At 35.6% G+C, this 23336-nt stretch overlaps 3 protein-coding genes across 3 annotated transcripts; all 3 read right to left on the bottom strand.

The window, feature by feature from the left end:
* Nucleotides 2160–4151, bottom strand: LOC109950387 (AP2-like ethylene-responsive transcription factor AIL7). The gene is made up of 6 exons (XM_020568965.1): nt 4066–4151; nt 3839–3970; nt 3018–3085; nt 2709–2797; nt 2520–2593; nt 2160–2223 (listed from the first exon to the last, which is right to left on the bottom strand). Exons 1-6 carry the CDS (start codon nt 4149–4151, stop codon nt 2160–2162), a joined length of 513 nt encoding a protein of 170 aa, XP_020424554.1.
* On the bottom strand, nt 9317–12541 carry LOC18771654 (AP2-like ethylene-responsive transcription factor PLT2). Its single transcript, XM_020568964.1, has 7 exons — nt 12138–12541; nt 11927–12037; nt 11559–11626; nt 11207–11295; nt 11066–11102; nt 10841–10891; nt 9317–10506 (listed from the first exon to the last, which is right to left on the bottom strand). Exons 1-7 carry the CDS (start codon nt 12539–12541, stop codon nt 9317–9319), a joined length of 1950 nt encoding a protein of 649 aa, XP_020424553.1.
* On the bottom strand, nt 16478–19679 carry LOC18769707 (probably inactive leucine-rich repeat receptor-like protein kinase At5g06940). Its single transcript, XM_020568057.1, has 2 exons — nt 17249–19679; nt 16478–17063 (listed from the first exon to the last, which is right to left on the bottom strand). The coding sequence occupies exons 1-2, from the start codon at nt 19530–19532 to the stop codon at nt 16702–16704; spliced, it is 2646 nt and encodes an 881-aa protein (XP_020423646.1). The 5' UTR covers nt 19533–19679; the 3' UTR covers nt 16478–16701.

The raw sequence follows: 23336 nt of genomic DNA, 5'->3' as shown, positions 1-23336 counted from the left end.
CTCGAGTCTCAACACACCCCCCCTCGACATATAAGGCCCTCATTATAGAATCCTCCCAAAAAAGGAAGAATGCATTTCAACTTCTAACATGAGTCATTCTATAATGAGGGCCTTATATACGGCGCTCGCTATAGAATTCTTGCATCCAACAGATATTGTTGAAAGCAGAGGCCCAAAAGAAATGCCGAACCCCGAACAAGCAAAAATTCATGCCCAAAAAAGGAGAAAACAAGAGAAATTTCAAGGATAAATTCAAAATTCAATATAAAGCAACCATAATTGTTTGGGCTAACGAGAGTTCCTGAGAATGACAGTGAATTTGCATAATGTTATAATATTGGTTTTCTATAAAATAAAAAAAATTCTAATATTGTAAAATCCTTTAAAAAAAACCTTTGCAACCCACTCCCAGAATATTGTATAATCTTAATATATATATATATATATATATATATATGCAAATTCACTATCATTCTCAGGCACTGTGGTTAGCCCAAACAATTATGGGAGCTTTACAATAGGATAAAAAAAGAGCAGCCAAAGTAAAACATCAAAGTTCAAACATTGCAAAATAGCGGGTCCACTAAGATAAATTCAAACAAAACTAGTCTTAATCAAATTAAAAATATCAGCGGGTTGTTCAATCATCAATGGGTTTCTTATACTCTTTCCACTTATCTTCCCAGTTGAAGTCACACCATCTACTCTTGCCTACCAAGCTACCTTTCACACATGACAATCAGAACCTTCTAAGGTCATCAAGAACATCTCCACCCAGCTAGAAGGAAAGTCATCATCAAGGTCCAAGCCAGCCGATTTCTCCACCCCAAAGTCTTCAACAAAATTTCCATTTTCAGCATATCCTGGTTGTACTGTTGAGTTTCCCTCCATAATATTAACAGGTACTTCATGATCAAGAGAAAACACTTCATTGATGATGCCATTGCCACAACTCTGATTAGTCTCCGCCAACATGGCCTCCAAACTCACCTCCGGAACCTGACTAACGCTACGGGAAGATTCTCCGACATAGGTAGCGCCTGGATCAAGGTTAGTCAACCCAGGAAGAAAAGTGGGGTAAAATGTTTGAGGATAATTAGGAACCTGCATGGAGTCTTGAAGAAGGGAGGAGAAGCTAGGGTTTTGGTTGAGGTATTGGCTGTAGGAATCACTGTTATACTGATGTAACTGATCAAACTCATGATTCTCAACATCCCTGCCAAAACTGAAACCTGATGAATTTCTATCAACAGACTGTCTCATTGTTGGATCACCATCCAAACTCCCATAAATTTGAGACCCTCCAACACTGAAACCGCTCCCCTCTGAATTATCACCTCCTCCATAAGTACCAACCCACTGATTTAAACTAGGGCTTCTCTGAAAGTTAAGGTTTTCACATCCAGAAACATCATGAACTTGAGAGCTAGGGTTAACACTGAAGTCCTGGGGAAGTTGGTTATATTGGATATCAGTGTTTTGGAGGGCATGATGGGAGAAAGGGCTTATATATTGATTGAGGTTTGAACTATTGGGGGTTGGTTGGTTTTGATGAATTGTTGGCTCAAATGAGGATGATGGTTGAGTTGTTGAGCTCAGCCTAGAGATGCCTGTGCTATAATCCTCATCTCGTTGCAAAATGGGAATTTTCTCATTAGCACCACTGCTTCTTCTGTTTTCTAGGACATCATCAACTGAAGACCACCTTAACTTCTTTGAAGCACCCTTTCCAATTGGAAGCTTTGCGCTGTTAAAAATGCTGTTGAGATCATATTGACTTAGATCAAAGTTTGTGGCTGCTTTTGTGCCCTTCATCCTTATCGCGGCAACATCATAAGCTCTTGCTGCTTCCTCTTCAGTTGCTGGTTGGTTGGCAAAATGATTAATTAATTCAGCTCAAGTAGTTAAAGCCAACTGTGGATATTCTTTTGTAGCTAAGTTGTAACATCTTTTGCTGTGGTCTTGATCATCAAATCAATCATTAGATAAAATGAGGCATAAAGGGTCATATAGGATCTTACCAAATGTACCCAGGTAAACTCCCTTGAGCCCTCCCCCTTTGCCTAATCTGGCTTGCCATTTCTTATGGTACGAGTTCCTGTTTCAAGGCTTGACTATGTCACAGAGAGAGAGAGAGAGAGAGAGAGAGAGAGAGAGGATTAGTCATAATACCTTGACACTCCACGATATGTAGATAAACCCTTGGCAAAAGTAGCACTTGTTCTGAAATATGGCAAGTTTAAGATACAGCTAAATTAGTAGAGAAAGAAATGAAGAAGCAACATTTAAAAGCATATACTAGTTACGACTGGGATTAAATGGTGTATGAAGACCAATTCAGTTTCAAGTAATTGGGGCCATTACTAACAAGAAGGAAGATGTGGATGTCTTTCGCCTATAAAAGGATGCAATTTTCGGGCATATGAAGACGAATTAGAGCGAGAAAGTAGAGCACGAGTGAAGAACCCCACTAAGTTGTAGAAATTCAGACATAGATCTTACTCTCATATTCTGTTTACCTTCGAATGTGGAGAAAATAGTCTTGTTTGGACATCCCCTGCATCTCCCCCAACTCTTTTTTGTATTCATTCAGCTACAACAGTATATATAGAGATATGGAGGGTAAATCATTAGAAGAGGAATATGATTCAAAATAAACAATAAGCAAATCAAAAACATATTGATGTCAAATGTAGTATTTAACATACAGTGAAGTTCAATGTAGCAAAGTCGCCCCATAACTTTAGAGCAGCTAGATCATGAGCTCTAGCTGCCTCCTCTTCTGTTTCAAATCCACCTGCCAAATTAAGAAGAAACTATTGACAAGCCAGCAACTTTTCAAGTTTAAAACTAAAGAGTTATACAAGAAATTCACTCACCAATATAAACTGCGGTATCGTGTCGTCGATGGAGGAAACATGAAGAAGAAGAAGAAAAAAGTTAGTTGATAAATTAGATGTTATTGCTTGATTAGCAAGCAAAAGATGGAAATGGATAATGAAATAATGTTGGTATACCTGTCTTGCCTTTACTTTTTGGTTCAGTGTTATCCCACAGAAATGCTTCATAACGACCTCCTGTGTACCTGTATATATAGCAAGTTCATTGTTATGTATATATACATTTGCAAAATTCATTGGAGAGTGCTTTTCGTCACATTATAATGTATATAAATTTAAGCAACTAAGGTATTCGTTGAATACATGAAGAAGGCTATCTACTCACTTATCTAAAGGCACACACACTTCTCAACGAAGTGATCTCTCCTCTACTTGTTTTTAAAAGCAAAATCACTTATGTTATAATTGAGTCAATTTTTCATCCCAATTAGAATTTGTTGCAATGTGCTACCTGCAACTAACTCCGTTCTTTTATTTCAGCCATAAAATTGCACGGGGTTATGGCCATAAAATTTCACGAGGTTCGCATATGACTGTTTAGAAATGGCGAGTAACAATTTTTCCCACGTCCAAATACGGTTCAATAGATGAAGTAAGTTACAACAAAGTTCTAGTTGAGGTGGACATTTAGACGACAAATTGTCTCAAGGCCTATAATTCATGTAGTATTGGTGTAGTTCTCCCTTAACTGGTGTAGTTGAGTAATGCGATATGATTGTTCTCTTTATCATTATTAAAATCTCTCTCTAAATCTTCGGAGCCAATAAATATTACTGAGAAAAATAGTACGTATGAACAATTTTTCTTTGGAAAATATTATAAATGTATCTAGTTAAATTTATGAGATGTTCTTAATGAACAGGTGGTAGAAAATATATATAATTATTCAAATTTACATATGGATTATAACAAAACAAAACAAACTAGTATAAGCATACCTTGAAACTCCATAAAATGCAGAACCCCTTGGGACAATTTTGTTCTTCGAATTTTTATAGTGACGTTTACGTTGCCTTTCCGTCGGTTTTTCTCCACATCTACCATTGTCTTCTTCATTGATGCAATTGTAACTAACCATTGTGGAACAAAACATAAATAGATTAATTAACCTAATTGAACTTTTGAAATATGGATTGTAAATTAAAAAGTAAGTTTTGATTATTACCTCATAAATGGATCTTCAAAAATGTTGATACCATTGTCGTTTCTGTTCTTTTCACCAATAAAATCCTGATCACTTTCCACATGCATTGATGATGAAAATGGGTAGTTCGCAGAAGGAAAAGTATTGCAATAAGGCGCTTCAACTGGGGAACTTTCAAGTATCCATGGAGAATTGTGTTGCATATGGTTACTTTCCACTACTTCTGAAGTATTATTATTGTGAAAAATTAGTAAAACCCTCATTTTATAACTCATTAGAATAAAACAGGTGATTGTATGGGAAGTGACCGAACACGAATTTGGTTAGGATCAATGACAAAATTATTCAAGAACCCTAGAGAAGAGCTCCTAGGCTCAAAGTTAATTGAATTACCCGACAAAGGAGAAGGAAAACAGAAGTTCCCACTTGAATTCATAGTACACACTTGATGGGAAAATGGGCCAAGACTACCTCCTGCAAAAAAACAAAAACAAAAACAAAAACATAAAAAAAAACATAAAAATTAATTAAGGAATTAGCTTAGCATATCCCAACAATACTAAATCATAGGTAAAAAAGTTGACTGACAATTGCATATAAGTAAAAGTATAAACTAAGCACCATTTAAAGGAAAAATCTTGAGGAGTTCAAATAACATTGCCATAATGCTAAAGTTATTTGCTCTTCTACACGAAGTGTAGAAATAGCATTTGCCACTAATTATAAATAGTCTTCGAATGTGCTTTTCCTTCATATAGTTGTTGTTATATTACACTCCAATGACACATTGTTATTACAGTACTATTTTTATACTTCTTCATATACATTCTATAAGGCCTATATTCTAAACCCACAAATCCCCTTAAAAAATAAAAAATAAAGCACAAATACTACACCAATAATTGTCACTGGACTGCAGTTCAGCCCGCAAATTGTTACAGAAAAGTTAAGTGTGTTTGTAAATGTTAAGAGTGTTTGTCTCATATTGAAAAGTTAAAGGATTTAGCCTATGTTTATTAGGAGTTGAGCTACTCTCTACTATTGCCAATTAATTATGGGGTGGAACCTCAACTTCCTTCATGGTATCAGAGCAAGGCTTCATGTGTTAAGCCTAAAGGTCACACGTGCTTCCACGTTACCCAATATGTGTTGTCCACGTATAAGGCTTAAAAATTCACCATATTTGTGGGGCGTGTGTGGTCATGCTCTCATGTCATCCAATATGAGTTGTCCACATGTTAGGCTTAAAAGTTTGCCGCACGTGCGGTGGCATGTTGAAAGTGTTTGTCCCACATTGAAAGGTTAAAGGCCTGAATAACCGTTTCAATTAGTTTTCATTTTTTGTGCTAGAGTATAGAGGGAACAGAGGGAAAAGAGGAAAAATGGAAGTGAGAATGAGAGTGAAGATGGAATGAGAGGAAAAATGAGAGGGAAGGATGAGAGGAAGAAGTAACAGAAGTGAAAACAAAAACTAAAAACTGAAATTTATTTGAAATTGTTTTCACTTTCAAGTTTTTGTTTTCACTTTTGTTACTCCTCCCTATCATCCTCCCCTCTCATCCTCTCTCTCAATCTCACCCTCACTCCCATATCTCACTCTTATTTTCCTCTTTACTCTAGCACAAAAAATGAAAACTAAAAACTAAAATTGAAATAGTTATGAAATTGGCCCTAAAGGACCTAGCCTGGGTTTATAAAGAGTTTGGCTACTTCACCCATTGCCAATTAATTTTGGGGTGAAACCTCAAACTTCCTTAAGTAAAACATCAACGTAACACTTGACATTCTTTCCCTTTTCTTTCTTTGATACATTAATGTTTTTCTAAGTATTTTGAGATGTTGTTAGGGGGTAGGGAATGATTGATTATACTTTTATATTCACATTTGCGTATCAAGTGCACGTTGAAACTCTAGACATAGATAGTAATTAAGTGAAATAATTAAGCACTAAAACAAATTTAGCAAACCACCTTAGCTCTTTGAAGATTATTGGTGACACAATGCGCACATACAAAGTAGGTAGGTAGGATTTAAACGAAATAAGAAATCTATCCAAGGGAATGCCAAAAATTAGGGAATTAATTGAATGCCAAAAATAAGAGAGTACAATTGACAAGTGTATATATTTATATATATATATATATATATATGCATTAGCAACAATTATTTTAATAATAAAAATAGCACTACCACTAATATAAACAACCAGAAAAATTTTCATTCATTTAACATGAATAATATATATAAATTATTGTTAAATATGCACTTAAAAAAATATATATGTAGGGTTGCACCAAAAATATTAGTTTGTCACACTTTTTCTTATAAGTTTGACAAAGTTGTCAAGTGCACTGAATACATGATAGATAAAATAAATAAAAATGATAACTTATACACGTGGAAGTAGGTTAAGCACTCTAGAATCTTACCGTTAACTTTAAAAAATAAGATGACATTAAAGTTGTACATATGGAAAATTGATAATAAAAACATATTGCGCGCCAAAACTCTATATAGGAATAAACAAATATGAATACATAGGTTTCGCGCCAAACATCTTATATTACAAATCCCGTTCAATTCTCGGTCTGTATTTTTGTTTTTAGTCCCTAAATCCTAAACTCTTAACTAATAGTGTATATATGTGCAAAAATGGTTGTCAATGAACACTGAAATCTCGAAGGGTAGTTCAAGATGTGGTCTCCAACAAAAGCCAAAAAGAAGTTCAAGATGTGGTCATAATTAAGGTGTGGCATAAGCTCCGTGACCAATTCAGAAAACAGTATAGGACATATAGATTTGATGGGATAGTACCTGCCTTTCTTCTGCTGTGATTGTCTCTCCTCAAAGCAAATTAAACCTTCACAACCCTGCAAAATTGAGAAATGAGAGCAGAAAACAGTAGATGAGTAAACCCAATTCCAAAAAAGGTGTAGAATTTTGATGATGTTACATATGGGAACGATAATGAAGTGGCTGGAACAACATGGAAAAGGGGAAGTGAAGCAAGAAATAAAGAAAAGAGGAAAAGGTAAAGCAAACCAGTGAGCAAGTGTAAGCGATTTGTGCCCAAATTGTTTTGCATGCTCAACAAGTTTAAATGATATGTGTGAGAATGAGCCACATTTGGAGGTGCTCTAAATTGCAAGTGTTGAATAGAGGGTGATATTTGCTACCTTATTTAGCCCTTCGGCATTAAATTCTACAATTATGTCGTTTTGGCATCTTTAACAGGTGGAAATCTACCTGCATTGAAAAGCCTGTCAACTTTACCATGGTCAAATGATAAGAGGACATAAGCTCACCAATCCACTGCTTCCAATTTGAAATTTTGGTTACTGGTCGGGTTTTCTTCATTATTACGGTTTTGGTTAAATGGCAAGTTAATTAATCTGGTCAGTAGAGATAATGAGGACTTTATCTTTGCTATTTAAGATTTAGAAATTCCATCTTACAAATGTATGCAAATTATTAGGGGGTTCAGAACAATGCATGTCACTTGATTTTGTTTCACTTAGAACAGATAACATTATCGATATGTATGCTTAGGCCGTCTCCAACAGTGGAGGGCTAAACATAGCCCACCCATAAATTTAGCCCATCATTTATAGTTTTCTAAGGAATAGTGATGGGCTATATTTTTACTGTCTTCAACAGTACATGGCTAAATCATAGCCCCCTCAATATTTTATTAATTTTTAGTATATTCTTTAAATATATTGATTAATTTAATTAAAGTACTACTTAGACCCTATTTAAAATTCATTTTAGAATATAAAAATATTTTTTGATAGGATTTTTGACATTAATTTAAAAATTAAAACTAAAACATGAATTTATAAACAACAAGACATTAATTTAGAAACAACAACTAAAAAATTAAAAAGATAATCATATCTCCCGACATTGTAGGATGATAATTGGACGTTGAAACTGCATTCGGAAACAACTCATGTAAGCTGAAGCGGTTCTGAATTTCCCTCTTTTTTCCGTTGAAATACTCCTTATTAGTTGGAGTCATGTTTGTGGTTATTCTAGCCATGTTCCTCTTGTCCATCTCCTCTTGCCTTTGTTGGACCATATCTTCGTGCCTCCTCTTCTTCTTCGCTGCCTCCTATAGGCGTTCTACTCTGCTAGCATGTCTCCCCTCTCTTTTCTCAATGCTTGATACCATTTGTTCAAGCTTGGATATATGTGCTTCTACCACCTAAACTTGCACAACTTTCAAGATTTCTCAGGGTCGCTTCAATGGTGCCTTCATAAAGCTTGTAATATTTGTGAGAAACATGCGTCCAAAAACCGTCTGAGGCTTGGCTAGTACCGTGTATATTATCTTCAATGACTTTCAAGAAACCCTTGCAAAGAGCTTCATCTTCCTTTCGAGTCCAATTTACGCCTTTTTTCGAAGTGGCAGCCATTTTTTTCGTAACAATGAGGGGGTAATTTTTGTATGGAAAAGAGGAAGGATATATAAAATGTAGAGGATGCAAAAATTGTGGGAAATTACGTGGAAGGATAGGATAGTATGTAAAAAGAATGATGAAAAGATGGTGGGAAATTAGATAGAAGGATGAAAAGAACGCGGAAAATTATGTAGAAATGAGGTTGGTATTTATAAACAAAAAAATATTTTAAAAACCCATTTTTAGTTTTTTTTTTTAATTTTATAAAAACAAAGGATATAGCCCACCTAAGGATCAATTTGGCCCTACATTGGCTTCTTTGCCCTCCGACTGGGTTTTGATCCAATAACAAGGCACATTTAGCCCATTTACTAGAGATGGCTTTTGGGTATGAAATGACTAAATTTGTGGGTTTAGCCCATTGCTGGAGATGGCCTTAGTGGGCTACTTTTTGTCAGTTTGGGCTCTACTTCTCTTCCAATCCATGCAAAAATTAGAGTGAAATAATATAGCCTCAAACAACTGCTAAGCCAAATTTTCACTCTTTAAAATACATGCATTAGGGGAGATTTTTTGGGCTAAAACCCAAATTGTGGATTTCAACAACCCTATCTTTTTCTTCCCAATCAAAAGAGAATATGCAAAATCAAGTTCAATTTGCTTAAAAGACAAAAAAAATGCAGTCATTTGTAATTCAAGCTTGAGACCGAAAATAAATGTTCCTCAAATCTAAGAAAAGTCTATAACTGAAACTGTGGGTCTTTCTGTGAAGGGAGTAAAGTAGTTTGGCAACTTGAGAAATTGATGGGTTTTTTTTACTCCTGCAACAGATAAGTGCAATGCACCTTAGACATTGCAATCAGAACCGTCTATATGGTCATCAAGAACATCTCCAGCCAGCTAGAAGGAAAGTAAGTGTCCAATGCAGCTGATTCGTCCACCCCAAAGTCTTCAACAATATTTCTATTTTCTGCATTTCTTGGTAGCACTGTTGAGTTTCCCTCCACATTATCAGGTACTTCATAATCAAAAACAGTAAGAGGTTCACGCATGATGTCACAGCAGCAACTCTCATTAGTCTCCGCCAGCATCGCCTCCAAAATTGCCTCGGGAACCACACTATCGTAAGATTCTCCAACATAGCTAGGGCCTGGATCAAGGTCGTTAGTCAACCCAGGAAGAAAAGTAGGGTCAATTGTTTGAGGATAATTTGGAACCTGCAGGGAGTCTTGAAGAAGGTATGAGGAGCTAGAGCTTTCATTGTTGCATTGGCCATAGGCATCACTGCTATACTGATCTAGCTGATCAAACTCTTGGTTTTGTGGTGGTATGATGGGTGCAAACTGGTTCAATGGCTCCATGAGCTCAATTCCCCTGCCCAAATTGTAACCTGAATTATCATCACCAATTTGTGCCATTGTTGGATCCAAGGTTCCATAAATTTGAGACCCTCCAACATTGATTCCATTTCCCTCTGAATTCTCACCTCCACCAAAGGTACCAACCCAGTTGTTGAAACTAGGGTTTGTCAGAAAGTTTGCCTCTGAATTATCACCTCCACCAAAAGTACCAGCCCAATTATTGAAATTAGGGTTTGTTTGAAAGTTAAGGTTTTGGTATCCAGGAAGAGGAACTTGAGAGCTAGGGTTAACGTTGGAGTACCGGAGGATATCAGTATCTTGGAAAGCATAACGGAGGAAGGGGTCTACATATTGAGTGGGGTTTGAATTATGGGGGGTTGGTAGGATTTGATGAGTTATTGGTTCAAATGATGAAGAGGATTGGGGAATTGTTGGGATTAGCTTAGAGATGCCTGAGCTTTCACCATTATTTAGTTGTAACATGGGTTTCTTCTTCTTAGTGTTTCTTCCCTTTTTAAGGACATCATCAACTGAAGACCACCGTACCCTCTTTGAAGCACCCTTTCCGATTGGAAGCATTTCGCACTCAAGAATGCCTTTGACATCATACTCACTTTGGTCAAAATTTGTAACCGATGTTATGCCTTTCATCCTTATTACAGCAACATCATAGGCTCTGGCTGCTTCCTCTTCAGTATCTAATTGTCATTAATTCAAAGTAAGACAATTAATTAAGTTCAAGTATAGTTGAAATGAACTGCTGATATGATTTTTAATTTTAGCTCAATTCTAATATCTTTGGATGTGGTCTACTATTCTTGATCTTCAAATCATTAGTCATTGGATAAAGGCATAAAGGGTCATAGGAGTTACCAAATGTGCCCAGATAAATGCCTTTGCACCCTCTTCCTTTCCCTACTTTAGCTTGCCATCTCTTGTTGTCCGAGTTCCTGTTTCAAGCATGTCAGAGAGAGAGAGAGAGAGAGAGAGAGAGAGAGAGAGAGAGAGAGGTGGATTTAGTAGTTATAATACCTTGAAACTCCCCGATAACTAGATAAGCCCTTGGAAAAGCTAGCACTTGTTCTGTAATTTGACAAGTTTAAGATACAGCTAATTAATTGAGATGCAATGAGGAATAATTAACTAGGGTAACAAGCAAAAACTGAATTAATTAGGGCAATACCAAGTATTCTTCTTTTCTTTTTAATTAACACTATTACCTTCTAATGTGGTTAAAATAGTCCTCTTTGCTCATACGCTTCATCTTCTTCAAATCTTTCCTGTATTTCCTCAACTACAACAATAGATATATGTAGGAGTCACAAGGGGAATATGATCCAAAATAAACAATAACCAAATCACAAATATATATTAATGCCAATGTAGTAATTAACATACAGGAAAATTTAATGTAGCAGACTTTCCCCATAACTTTAGAGCAGCTATATCATAAGCTATGGCAGCCTCCTCTTCTGTATCATATCCACCTGCCAAATTAAGCAGAAACTCTTAAGAAAACTCTACTTCTGTTTTTTCATTGCTTTAAGTTAACTTGCAAAGGTTCTAAGTTATGGTTTGTGTCTAATTAAAGACATGATTTGCAAGAAGTTCACTCACCAATATAAACTGTCTTATTGTGAATGGAGGGCACCAAGAAGAAACATTAAAAAAAAATGTTAGCGGATAATTTTGGATGACGCATGATTTGTAAACAAAAGATGGGAGATAGATAGTTAAGTAATTTTGGTACCTGTCTTGCCTTTCTTTCCTGGTTTAGTGTTATCCCATAGAAATGCTTCAAAACGTCCCCCTACGTACCTGTACATATAGCAAGTTAATGTGTCTAAACTATAAGGGGAGGGGGGTTTCTCACACATACTGCCAGGATGACAAGGGGGTTCGAACTTGAGACCACTGGTGTGCAAGTCAATACCCTTTTTCATTAGGTTAAACCCGTTGGCTAATGTGTATAGAAAGTCAATTATTCATGAAAGTGTAGTAGCAAAAGTGCCTTGACAAGCATGTGGAAGTGTGTGTGCAATAGCTAATGATGATTTAAATTACCTTATGGAGATGTAATTGATTATAACAATACAAAACAAACAAACATAAACATACTTTGTAACCCCACGAAAACTAGAGCTTCTCTGGCCAAATGTGTGCTTGCTTTTACTGTGACGTTTACATTTCTTTTTTCCACCATTGTCTTCTTCATCGCTGCAACTGTCACTAATCATTGTGGAACAATACTTAAATTAATACGTTAACATAATTAATTAAAATTTTGAAATATAGTATTGAAATTTATAAAAAAGAAAGCTTGGATTACCTTATAAGTGGCTCCTCATACATGTTGAAACAATTACAGTTTTGGTAGTTTCCACCAGTAAAACCATTATCATGCAATGATGATGAAAATGGATGGTTGGAAATGGGAAAATTATTGTAGTAATTGGGTGCTTCTAACAAGGAACTTTCAAGCATGGATGGAGGATAGAATTTCATAGGGTGACTTTGCCTTACTTCTGAATTATTGTTATGAAAATTATTAAAACCATCATTCAGCTCATTAGCATCAAAGTTTTTCGATTGCATCGGAAATGAAAGACCATGACTTTGGTTTGGATGAATGACAAAATCATTCAAGAACATTGGAGAGTAATTCCTAGACTCAGAGTTAATTGAATGAGTCGAAAAAGGAGAAGAAAAATAGACGGTGTCACTCGAGTTCATGGTTGAAAGGGCTAAGAGTACTTCCTGCAGACAAAAAAGAAGAAGAAAAACTTAAGAATTAATTAGGGAAATAGCTTAGCATATCCAAACAATATTGAACGATAAACAATGCATTATGATAGTACATGAGTTCATATAGCATTACCATAATGCTAAAGTTATTTGATCTTCTCCAAACAAGTGAAGAGATTTCACTGCCACTAATTATAAATTATCTTTTAATGGCCTTTTCCTTGAATGAGGCCCATTAAAAAATAGTGGATTATGCCTTTATATATATATATATATATATTTTACATCTTAGAATCCAAATTAACACATGAACATGAAAGTACAAATCCAAATTAATTACAATGGCTAAAAAACTTTAAGGACAATATGACAACAAAATGAACTAAAGGAAAGGCTACCAACACACCCTCAAAAGGCGTCTCAATTTGCACCTCTTAGACCCAATGATCACACGTTTTAGTTTTTCGAGTAATAAAAAATAATTTATAACTTATTTTTCTATCCAAAAACAAATAGGCCACCACTTTTGAAAAATTAAAAAAGAATTTCTGAAACAATGGGACGGTCGACACAACGATCTCTATCTATTTCACGATTTGTTATTCCATTATAATAACACCTAAATGTTACTGCGATATTGCAATACAATTAAGTAATACACCTCAATCTCATAATTTATAATATCTATCTATATCTTAAACTCATAAGTCCCCTAAAACATCATACCTAATACACAAATAGATTTTATGAACCTAAAAAATTTCAAAAACTAAAAGAAAGAGCACACCAACAATTATCTCTGCACTGTAGTGATACAGCCAAAATGTTACCACACTGCACTGGTAGTCGAATGGCACTAACCGTGGGCAGTCGAGGGCTGTGACACACGCGAAATCTTCTCTCTTTTGTTTTTCTATGTATTTTCTACTACATCTTAACTTTAAGTGATATAATTGATAATATATATTTTTCACATTTCTATACTTCTAATGCCATGAAGCTCTAGTAATGGATAGTCATTAAGTGACATAATTAATCAACAAAACCAATTTAGCAAACAGTTGGTAGGAAATGAACAAGAATAGAAATATATCCAAAGGTATGCAACAAATTAGGGAAAACATTGAATTGAAAAGTATTACTATATAAAAATTTCTATATATGCATATATGTTTAAACATGTATATATATATGAGCAATGCTAGTTATATCATATCTGGGTACAACTTTGTGTACCACCTTTTTAATAGAGGTGGAACCCACCAATACAATGGGACCCACTTTTATTAAAGAGGTGGTACACAAAGTGATATATAAATGTGATATAACTAGCATTTTTGATATATATAACAATATTTATTATAATAAAAAATAATACATACACCAATACAAGCAGCCTTTGAATGAAATTTTCATTCGAAATAAATAATATAAAAAAGTAATGCTTTTTTTTTAACAAATAGATTCAATCCCTAAGTGTTATGGTCATGAGGAATTCTTACATATGTCTAACACACAACGTTAGATTTTAATAAAATTCCAGGAGGTCTGGCCACTAAATAACGGTTCATCACATTTCATTTATTTATTAAAGTTCGACACTACGAGGAAAGGGTATTGAATATTTGGTACCTAAACAAATGAAAATTATAACATATACATGTGGGATTAGGTTAATCACCATACCGTTAACTTCAAAAAGTAAGATAATAATAAACTAAAATATTTAAAAAAAAATCTCATTTTACACCACTTTAAGCTAACGATTACGAGTTTCTTTTCCACATTGTAGATATATAAAATAAACATATTGCGCGCCAAAATTCTATAATTACCTATATAAGATGGATAAACAAATTTGAACTCGATTGGCGCGAAACATCTTAAAATTTAAAACAATATTTCACTTCTCAGTTTGTGTTTTCATATCTATTTGTTTTCAATTCCTAAATCTTTAACTCTTAACTGCAGACGTTATTGTAACCAGAGAGGAAAGTGGGGATGGGTAGTAGCAAAATACATGAGAAGTTCAAGATCTGGTTATAATTAAGGTGAAATGGGCACCATGACCAAATCATGAAAACACTAGTACTCTATCACCTTGGTTCTTTGAAGAAATGATGACTTTCAAGGATTTGGAAATTCTTAGATCTAGTAAATCACCTCAGTGCTGAACAAATTTGTTTACCTGCTGAAGAGCCAACTCATAAGCCTCTGCCTAATCGGTAGTGATTTATATATAGGAAATTCATCATCAAAAGGAAAAAAGATAAATCTCATCATAATATTAGACTATTTGTATTTTGTATGTGAGTTGATTCTTGATAGAGCATTACCTGCCTTTCTTCTTTTGTGGCTCTCTCTCTCTCTCTCTCTTCAAAGCAAACTAAACCTTCACAATCCTATCAAACTGAGAAATGAGAACACAAAACAGTAGATAAATAAACCGACTGAAAATTGAGGAATTGGTCTAGAAATTTCGATTGTGTTACATAGGCAACGGTAGTGTACTTTGAACAAGAAAAGGAAAAGGGAAAGTGAAACCAATAAAAGAAAGAGAAAAGAGGAAAGTAAAGCAAAATTGAAGGCATTACCAGCCCAGTGTGTGCAAGGTGTAAGCCAAATTGTTGTGCATGCGCAACAGGTTTTATTCATTTGGTGGTCTGTAAATTGCAATCCCTCCTCAGGTTTTATTCATTTGATGTCGTTTTGGCAATATTAACAGGTGGATAGCTTCATGCATTCAATCATGTCAACGTTTTGCTATCTGAAACGTTTCTGGTCAAATGTCAACAAGATATATACAAGCTCACCAATCCACTGCTTCCAATTTGAACTTTTGGTGCTGTTTTTCTTCCGGTTTTGGTTTGATAGCAAATTAATTAATTTGGTCTTGAGGTGATTTAGAAACTGCCCTCTTTTCATATCAACAAATGTATGATTCTTTTTGGTGCATGCTTAAATGTGTATGCAAATCATCACTGGTTTTAGAGTTACCGATGCCACTGGGTTTCACTTCGAGGAGCTTATATTGTCGGAATATGCATGCAAGAAATGTGACCGTTGGATTGAAAATGTTCGGAATTTACCCTCTAAGAGCATCAGTAATAGGCTCTCTAACCCCAGAAGATTTGTATTATTCACTAATATTCAAGAAAATTATAATTTTTCCGGAGTGCTCTAGACATGAAAAAATGTAATGAGACATTTAAGAACCGATATTCTATATTGCGTAAGCAGTTGTGGTAATAAATACAAAACTGCTTGCCATTTTTTGTTCTGCAGCTATTTTTCCACCCTGCATTTTAAAGCTTTTGTCCTTCTTCTCCATTAAGAAAAAGAAGAGGAAAAACTAACTTGGTAACTTAGTGAAGTACGAAAATGTCCTTACTTTTGTTGCATCCTCATCATAATTATTTCAGTTTGAAAATTTCCAATGCTTCCAATTTGAAAATTTGGCTACTAGTTGGGTTTTTAACAGGTTCATTGTCGAATCCGAAGCTAAGGATTTGGTCTCTTGTGTATGTTCATGTAAGTTGTTTTGTGCAGCGAAGTGGAGATTTGGGAGTTGGTGGCCCAATTCGAATCTCTACCAATTGCTAAATTCAGGCCAGGCCTATAGCATGTACAGGCTAGGCAGAGTGCGCGGCTCCATTACAAGAACACGCACACAATAATCAAGAATTCTATAATGAAGGCCTTATCCGAGGCTCTTAGATAAGACTCCATCTCTTAAACTTGATTTTGCATCAGCCACCATCACGGCCCCCCTCCCCTCCCCATCAACCAATCTGGATTCTGCATTATTAATAGGTTGATCAACTGATTGTGCTTCCACAATTCGAACCAAACACGATTATTTTTATTCTTATTTAATACAAACAATAGTCTAAACTATTTTAAATGGGCTGGATTCGGTTAGCATTTGCAGCAAAGCTCAGCCTCTTACAAGGGCATAATTAATGGCATTCACATCATACTGTAAAACTCTCATTACTGTTAACCAAATCCCAAATCATTTTCTGTTGAACAGACAAAAAAAACCATGCCCAACCCTATCCGTTTTCCTCCATCAGAAGTAAATATGTAAAACCAAGTTTAATTTACATACAAGGAAACCAAAAATGCAGTCACTTGTAATTCAATGTTCAGACTGAAGCAGAATGTTCCTCAAAGGTAGAGAAGTCAATAACAGCACTGTCAGTCCTTGAGTCAAGGGACTGAAGTGATCTCACAACTTCAGACATGGGTGGTCTTTTCTCCGGCATCACAGAAGTGCAACGGAGAGCGATTTCTAGAGCTCCAAGTACCTCTTGCTGGGAAGAATTCGTGATCTTTGGATCGATAACTTGGACCGCGCCTTTCGTAATGTTGACCTTTCGTCGCACCCACTTTACAATGTCGAGAGACTCAGATGGTTCAGCTTGCCTGCCTGTAACTAGCTCCAATAATACAACACCAAAGCTGTAAACATCCATTTGCTCAGTTGCTTTCTTACTGTACTTGTATTCTGCAAACAACAAATAAATGTCATAAAAAATTTGTTCTTCAATTACCAACAGAACATTTTAAGGATACAGATATGATGTTAATTTAATTATCTAAGAAAGACTGCTTTGGAACATATAAGAATATTAGTAGTGGAACAAAACAAAAAAAAATTCTAAGAATTCATTGCAATTCCACTTCTCTTACCTGGCGCATTGTAACAGGATAAAGCAGATTCCGAAGCCATAGTTGACTGAAAGGCAGCTTCTCCCACAATTCTGTCAAGAGCAAAATCTGTGAGCTTTGGTTGAAAATCTGCATCCAGAAGGATATTTTTCGATTTGACATTTCTATGCAGTAAATGAGGAACATAATCCTTGTGGAGGTATCCCAATCCTTGGGCAACACCAATGGCAATTCTCAATCTGACATTCCACTGCAAATTAAAATCAGGTCTGGAGATCAAGTCCCCCAAGCTCCCTTTCTGTAAGAACTCATATATCAGAAATATCGAATCATCGGAATGACAGAACCCAGAACTTTCACAAACATTTTTGTGCCTGATCTGGCCCAAGGTCTTGATCTCAGCCTTCAAAGCTTTCGAAGACTGGACCCCAAAATTCACAAGCTTCTTTACAGCAACAAGTTCACCACTTGGTAAACTTACAATATAAACTCTACCAAATACTCCAGCACTTCCTGCAGCACTTTTCTCATCCATTCCCATCACCAAATCATGCTCAGTGACTCTGAGAGGATAAAAGAACACCGACCGCCAAATGCCAACTTGGGTTCTCTGCTTGCGATATCGATGATATGCGATAAACCCGCCAGCAACAATGAAAGTTCCAACAGCAAAAGCTATAGAGATCAGGGCACATGTCAAGATTGTGAGATCAAAAGAACGGTGTTTTGGTTGGTCATCAGAACAAGGATTGAGTAATCCTGGACCACAAAGGTCAGGGTTTCCTTGAAGAAATGAAGCTGGCAGGCCTGAAATAAGAGAGTAGGGGACTCTACCAGATAGCTGATTAGAAGAAACATTGAAGAGTGCAAGCTTCAAGTTTTGAAGCGCCTGAGGGATTGGACCGGTAAGCTTATTATCAGAAAGATCAAGGTAAGTTAGCACTGGTAATTCACCAAGAGATGATGGGATATTCCCATTAAGACTGTTGCCAGCCAAAGACAATGATACTAGCTTTCTGCATTTTTTAACCTCCGGAATTCGACCCGAAAGTGAATTATGGGAGAGATTTACTATACTCATAACAGGGGAATCACAGAAATTTGGAGGAAGTCCACCATATAAACCATTCAGAGAAGCAGAGAATCTATACAAGCTCTTGACTAACCCAAGACCCTGAGGAATTTTGCTACTGAAGCTGTTGTTATCTATTTGAACCTGCTCCAATTGAGCAGCCATTGATACTGACTCAGGTATTTCTCCAGAAAATCTATTATTTTCAGCTCTCAAAAGCTTAATTTTGGGTAAAGACCATAACCCCACTGGGAAATCCCCAGAAAATAAATTGTTCTGAACTTCAAACCTCTCTAGCTTTAAGCATTCACTAATGGAGTTGGGTACTGAACCATTGAAGACATTGGTATGAAGGCTGAGGTTTATAAGGCCTTTTCCAGTACAGATGCCATTTGGGAATGGCCCAGAAAGCCTGTTCTCAGATACATCAAAAGACACCAAGTTCTGGAGAGAAGAGCAAAGTGTCTGAGGAACCCTACCTGTTAAGTTATTCTGGGAAAGGTCTAAAACAGTCAAACTTTGCAAACCCACCAAAGATTCAGGAAGCTCACCATGAAAACCAGAGCTTTGCAAGAATAACTTCTCAAGCTTCACAAGCTTACCAATATCAGTAGGAATCTCACTCACCAAGTTTGAATTTTGAGACAGATCAAGAACAGCTAGCTCAGTTAAATTCCCAAAGATAGAAGGCACACTACCTGAAAGCAAGTTGCTTCCCAAGTTGAGAACTTGGAGGTTGCTGAGTGAGCCTATGCCTTGTGGGATGTTTCCTTCAAGATGGTTCTTGCTCAAGTCAAGCACTTTTAAGGAACCAAACTGAGAAATCTGGTTTAGGACTGTACCCCAGATGAGATTGTTGCTGAGATTCAAAGTCTCCAAAGAAGTGCACTGAGAGAGATGGAGAGGGATGGGCTGGTTGAAGAGATTTTCAGCAAGGTTGAGCTGAGACAGATTGGGAAGCTCGCATATTGAAGATGGAATTTCACCTGAAAGATTCATGCTTTGGAGGTTGAGAGAAGTCACAGAGAGTGGAGCTGTGGTTGTGCAGGTAATTCCAGTCCATTCACAAAAATGAGTGAGAGAGGAGTTGGACCAGCTTGAGAGAGAGTTTTTAGAGTCTTTAATGGAAGCCTTGAAGGTGAGAAGAATGTCTGCCTCAGAAGATGATGAACTGAGAATGAGGAATGTGGAGATTAGAGAGAGAAACAAAGGAAATGTGCAGGTGGTAGCCATTGGAGGAGGTGACTCTGAGAGAGAGAGAGCTTGGTTGTGTTCCTCTCAATTTTTTCTATATATCAGTGAAGTGGGAAAGTGTGAGTGAATGAGTCAGAACAAAAGAGTTAAGAATTGCTGGATGTTTGGTTGGTTCAAGGGCATATCAGCAAATATCAGCAAAGATGCAAAAAAGTCATCCTAACTTTTGAGGATTGTCAAAATTTATTGCAAAAGGTACAAGTACAAACAGTGCATGCATTAATGTAAAGTAAATTCACCAACTAATATTTAATAGAAAAAAATAAAGATTTTATATAATAAAAAAATAGAAAAAAAGAAAGATTGAAAAATTACTTCATACATATGTAATGCAAACGACTGAAAATTTTAGAATTTTTCTATTTAAATTCTGCATTTTTCTTTGTTCATCTTAATATTTAAATTATTAAACTCTTAAGTTTTATTATTGTGTAAAAAGACAAAAAAGATTATCCAACTAAATACTTAACCTTAATACATCTATACACACACCCCCACACAACCCACCACTCTTCATATTAAGTTTAAAAAAACATAAACTCCTCTACCCCTATTATCAGATTACTTTTTTCTTTCAATTCAAGAAACCTACTACTCTTATTTTCTCTTCACAAAACCTCCTAGTTCATTCTCAATGCTGCTACATATTTGACAACAATGTTTTTATCTCTTTAAGTAATGTGAGGTCAAGGTGAACTTATAGTGGTGAGAGGCAAGATAGCGGTGTGGGGTGTGAGGTTGATGAGTTTTTATTTTTATTTTTATTTTTATTTTTTTCCTATTGAGTGTGTATTTAGGGGTAGTTTGAAAAGATAGTGGGATTTTCTTAGAAAATTGTGAAAATTTGAATTAGAAGTTGAGGCGAACTTAGAACTTGGACAAAGAGAAGTGCAGGGTTTAAATAGAAAAACTCAAATTTTATGCATACATATTCGAAATTAAAAAATCATAAAAAAGAAAACTGCATATTCTGCTTTGCACAAATGCAAAAGATTGAGTAAAATAATGCATGTAATTATTAATATAAGTTGACACCAAACAACTGACATGGACTATTTACTCATATCCAGAATCTAATAAAGTGTACCAAACGAACCATTTTAGTACAATATTATTTCTTACCTAGAGTATGTATTATAATCTAGACTTTTCGTGTGTTTATTAACACAAACGGAATCAAAAAGTACGGATATTCAACGTTACAATCCGCAAGCTAATACCTGAAACTATGAAATAGATCATGGTCAATCCTATAAGCAACTTTTCTCTCTTATATTCTTAAATTTTCTTATTTCAAATCAGAAAACATGTTTCATTGCAGTGGAAAAACGTTAAATTAAAAATTAACATCACGAGTCTACAGAGCAAATTTAATAATATCCTAATTTGGTTAGTCAGCTACCAAATTAGGCTCATAAGGAACACGATTAATCATGTCCGCATCAAACTTAGTCATGAACTGACAGATATTTTAAATTGATTACTGTTCCACAACAGAGCAAAAAAAATTTTGTAATATTCTACACATAAGTCCCCAAAAAGTGAGAACCTTTAATTTGGTGTAAAGTTGAGATTTAGCAAGGAAATGAAACACACACACCCACCCAAAACAAAAATTCAAATGAACCCATCAAAACTCCACTTTGTTGTTTGTGTTTTTTACTTTTTTTTTACCCTTCTGAATATTATCATGAGATAAAAAGAATCCAAAGAAACATATAATATTCTGTATAATAAAAAATAAAAAAAACCATATAAAATTTACAGAATGAGGACAGGATTTGACCTTCTACCAACCACACAGAAAACCTTGTTTAGAAAGAAAATCTACATTCACTGTCACATGCATTTTACCCTTTTCTGCCAAAAAATTTCCATGTGAAGCAGCTCTCACTGCCCATTTGGTCGCTGTCGCTGTAATTTTAGATGGTAAAAAGGTAAAATGAGACAAGAAAAAAGTAGTTGAAAGAAAAATACATTAAAATAGAAACTGTAAACTGTAAACTGTAAACTGTAAAAGGGTGTTCAGAGTCAGACCGATCTGAACAAAGAAAGGGAGGCGGTCAGCGGAGAGAGATTGGTGTCCTCGTGAAGGAAGACTGTCAGTGAGAGTGAGAGGCAGAGAGGGAATATGGGAGTGACGACAAATAGGGACTGAGAAGATGAGACAAAAGTCCACTTCTCACGTGACAACCGAGATCTTAGATCATAGATGCCGCACAGCACACGCACACAGTTCTATGATCTATCTATCTACAAAATATAATTACTGGAAAAAAGAAAATAGATTTCTGAAATCTTTTTTAATTAACATTGTAAAGTTATCATTGACTAGTTATTGATCTAATAGTATTTCTCTTCTCGATTTTGAAAGATATCTCAAATTTGAATATAGCATTTACGCAAGAGTGAAATTCAAACGTATTAGGGAAAAGAAAAACATAAACGTATTAGGTGATGGGAAAAGCGTGAAATTCAAAGAAGTTGATGAAAAGACGAAGGTTTAGGTAAAAGTGTAAAACACAGCAGCAGCAACAGCAAATGGGGTCCTGTCCCTGGTAAATTTCAATTGGCTGCTATGCAAAAGGGTGATGCTCGAGTTGACAATTTATCAGAGGGTTTTGACTTTTCAGAGTGCAAGTTAAATAAAATGAAAGGTTGAAGGACAAGTGTTATAATTGCAGTGGCCTGGCCAAAAAATCTAGTGGAAATTTCATTGTCGTGTCAGGGAAGGCTTCTCTGTGTGTGTACCAGTAAACCCTAAAAGCCATAGGCTTTGCCGAAGGCAGGCAGCCCAGTTGACATTGCCAACTGTTTTCTTTTCTTTTCTGGTTTCGGAGAGACCAAAGGGAAGAAAAGTGACGTTATATGATATCTGCTCCTTAGTTTGATTTGATGTTTGAAGGTTTTGAATAACAACATAACGAGGAATTAAAAAATTTTACAATGTTCTCTCTGTCAACTTTAAGACCCACGAAGAAAAAAAGGAGTTATTTCTGGCTGCTCAAAACAATTCAATGGTTAAAATGATGCCTCATTTTGCAGATTTAAATGACACCTTTTCTACTTCTAAATTGTTCACAGAGGACATGTAGAAATACATAAAAGAAAGAAATGGAACCTTTTTTTTCACATGTGAGGAACCTCAGCCTCGACACTATGACTTCACCCATGCTAAGAAGAATGGTGGAGTCAAATCGTACATTTGTACATTTTTCCTTACACGTTCATAATAATACGTTTTTTTTAATATTAAAAAATGTCTCACATTCAAATTCTTAAATTTTGTATGATTTAAGGTCGATACTCCCCTCTCACCAGAAGATGAAATCTATACTGTGGATAGGTGCATTTGTTGAAAAGGCATTCAAGCCCCCTTTACAATACCCATTAGGTCATTCACTTACTCCTGCTTAGGCGTCCTCTCCCCTTCACTTTTAAGGGCTATGAGAGGCCTATTAACGATACTCATGCAGAAGGAAAAAGAGAGGGGTTTACAGTCGGAACCACATAAAACAAAGCTTAATTTTATAAACTAATCATAATTGAACACATATCAGACAACTATTAGAAATAGTTCATTAATGAAAATTGCATTCACTTATATTCCTCCTTGCATGACACAGATACATATTTTTGGTCATCAATATGAAAGCGTTTTCTACATAATGAACCGAGACTTATTCCAATAATGAAAAGAGAAATAGCATTAGACCGAAAGATAGTAGATTTCTGGCAATAGTTTATATGGAAGATTAAGAGATTAATGTACCGACAAAAAAT

This window comes from Prunus persica, chromosome G7 (assembly GCF_000346465.2).
Source record: "Prunus persica cultivar Lovell chromosome G7, Prunus_persica_NCBIv2, whole genome shotgun sequence".
NCBI classification, from domain to species: Eukaryota; Viridiplantae; Streptophyta; class Magnoliopsida; order Rosales; family Rosaceae; genus Prunus; species Prunus persica.
This window is presented reverse-complemented; position numbering and strand designations above follow the sequence as displayed.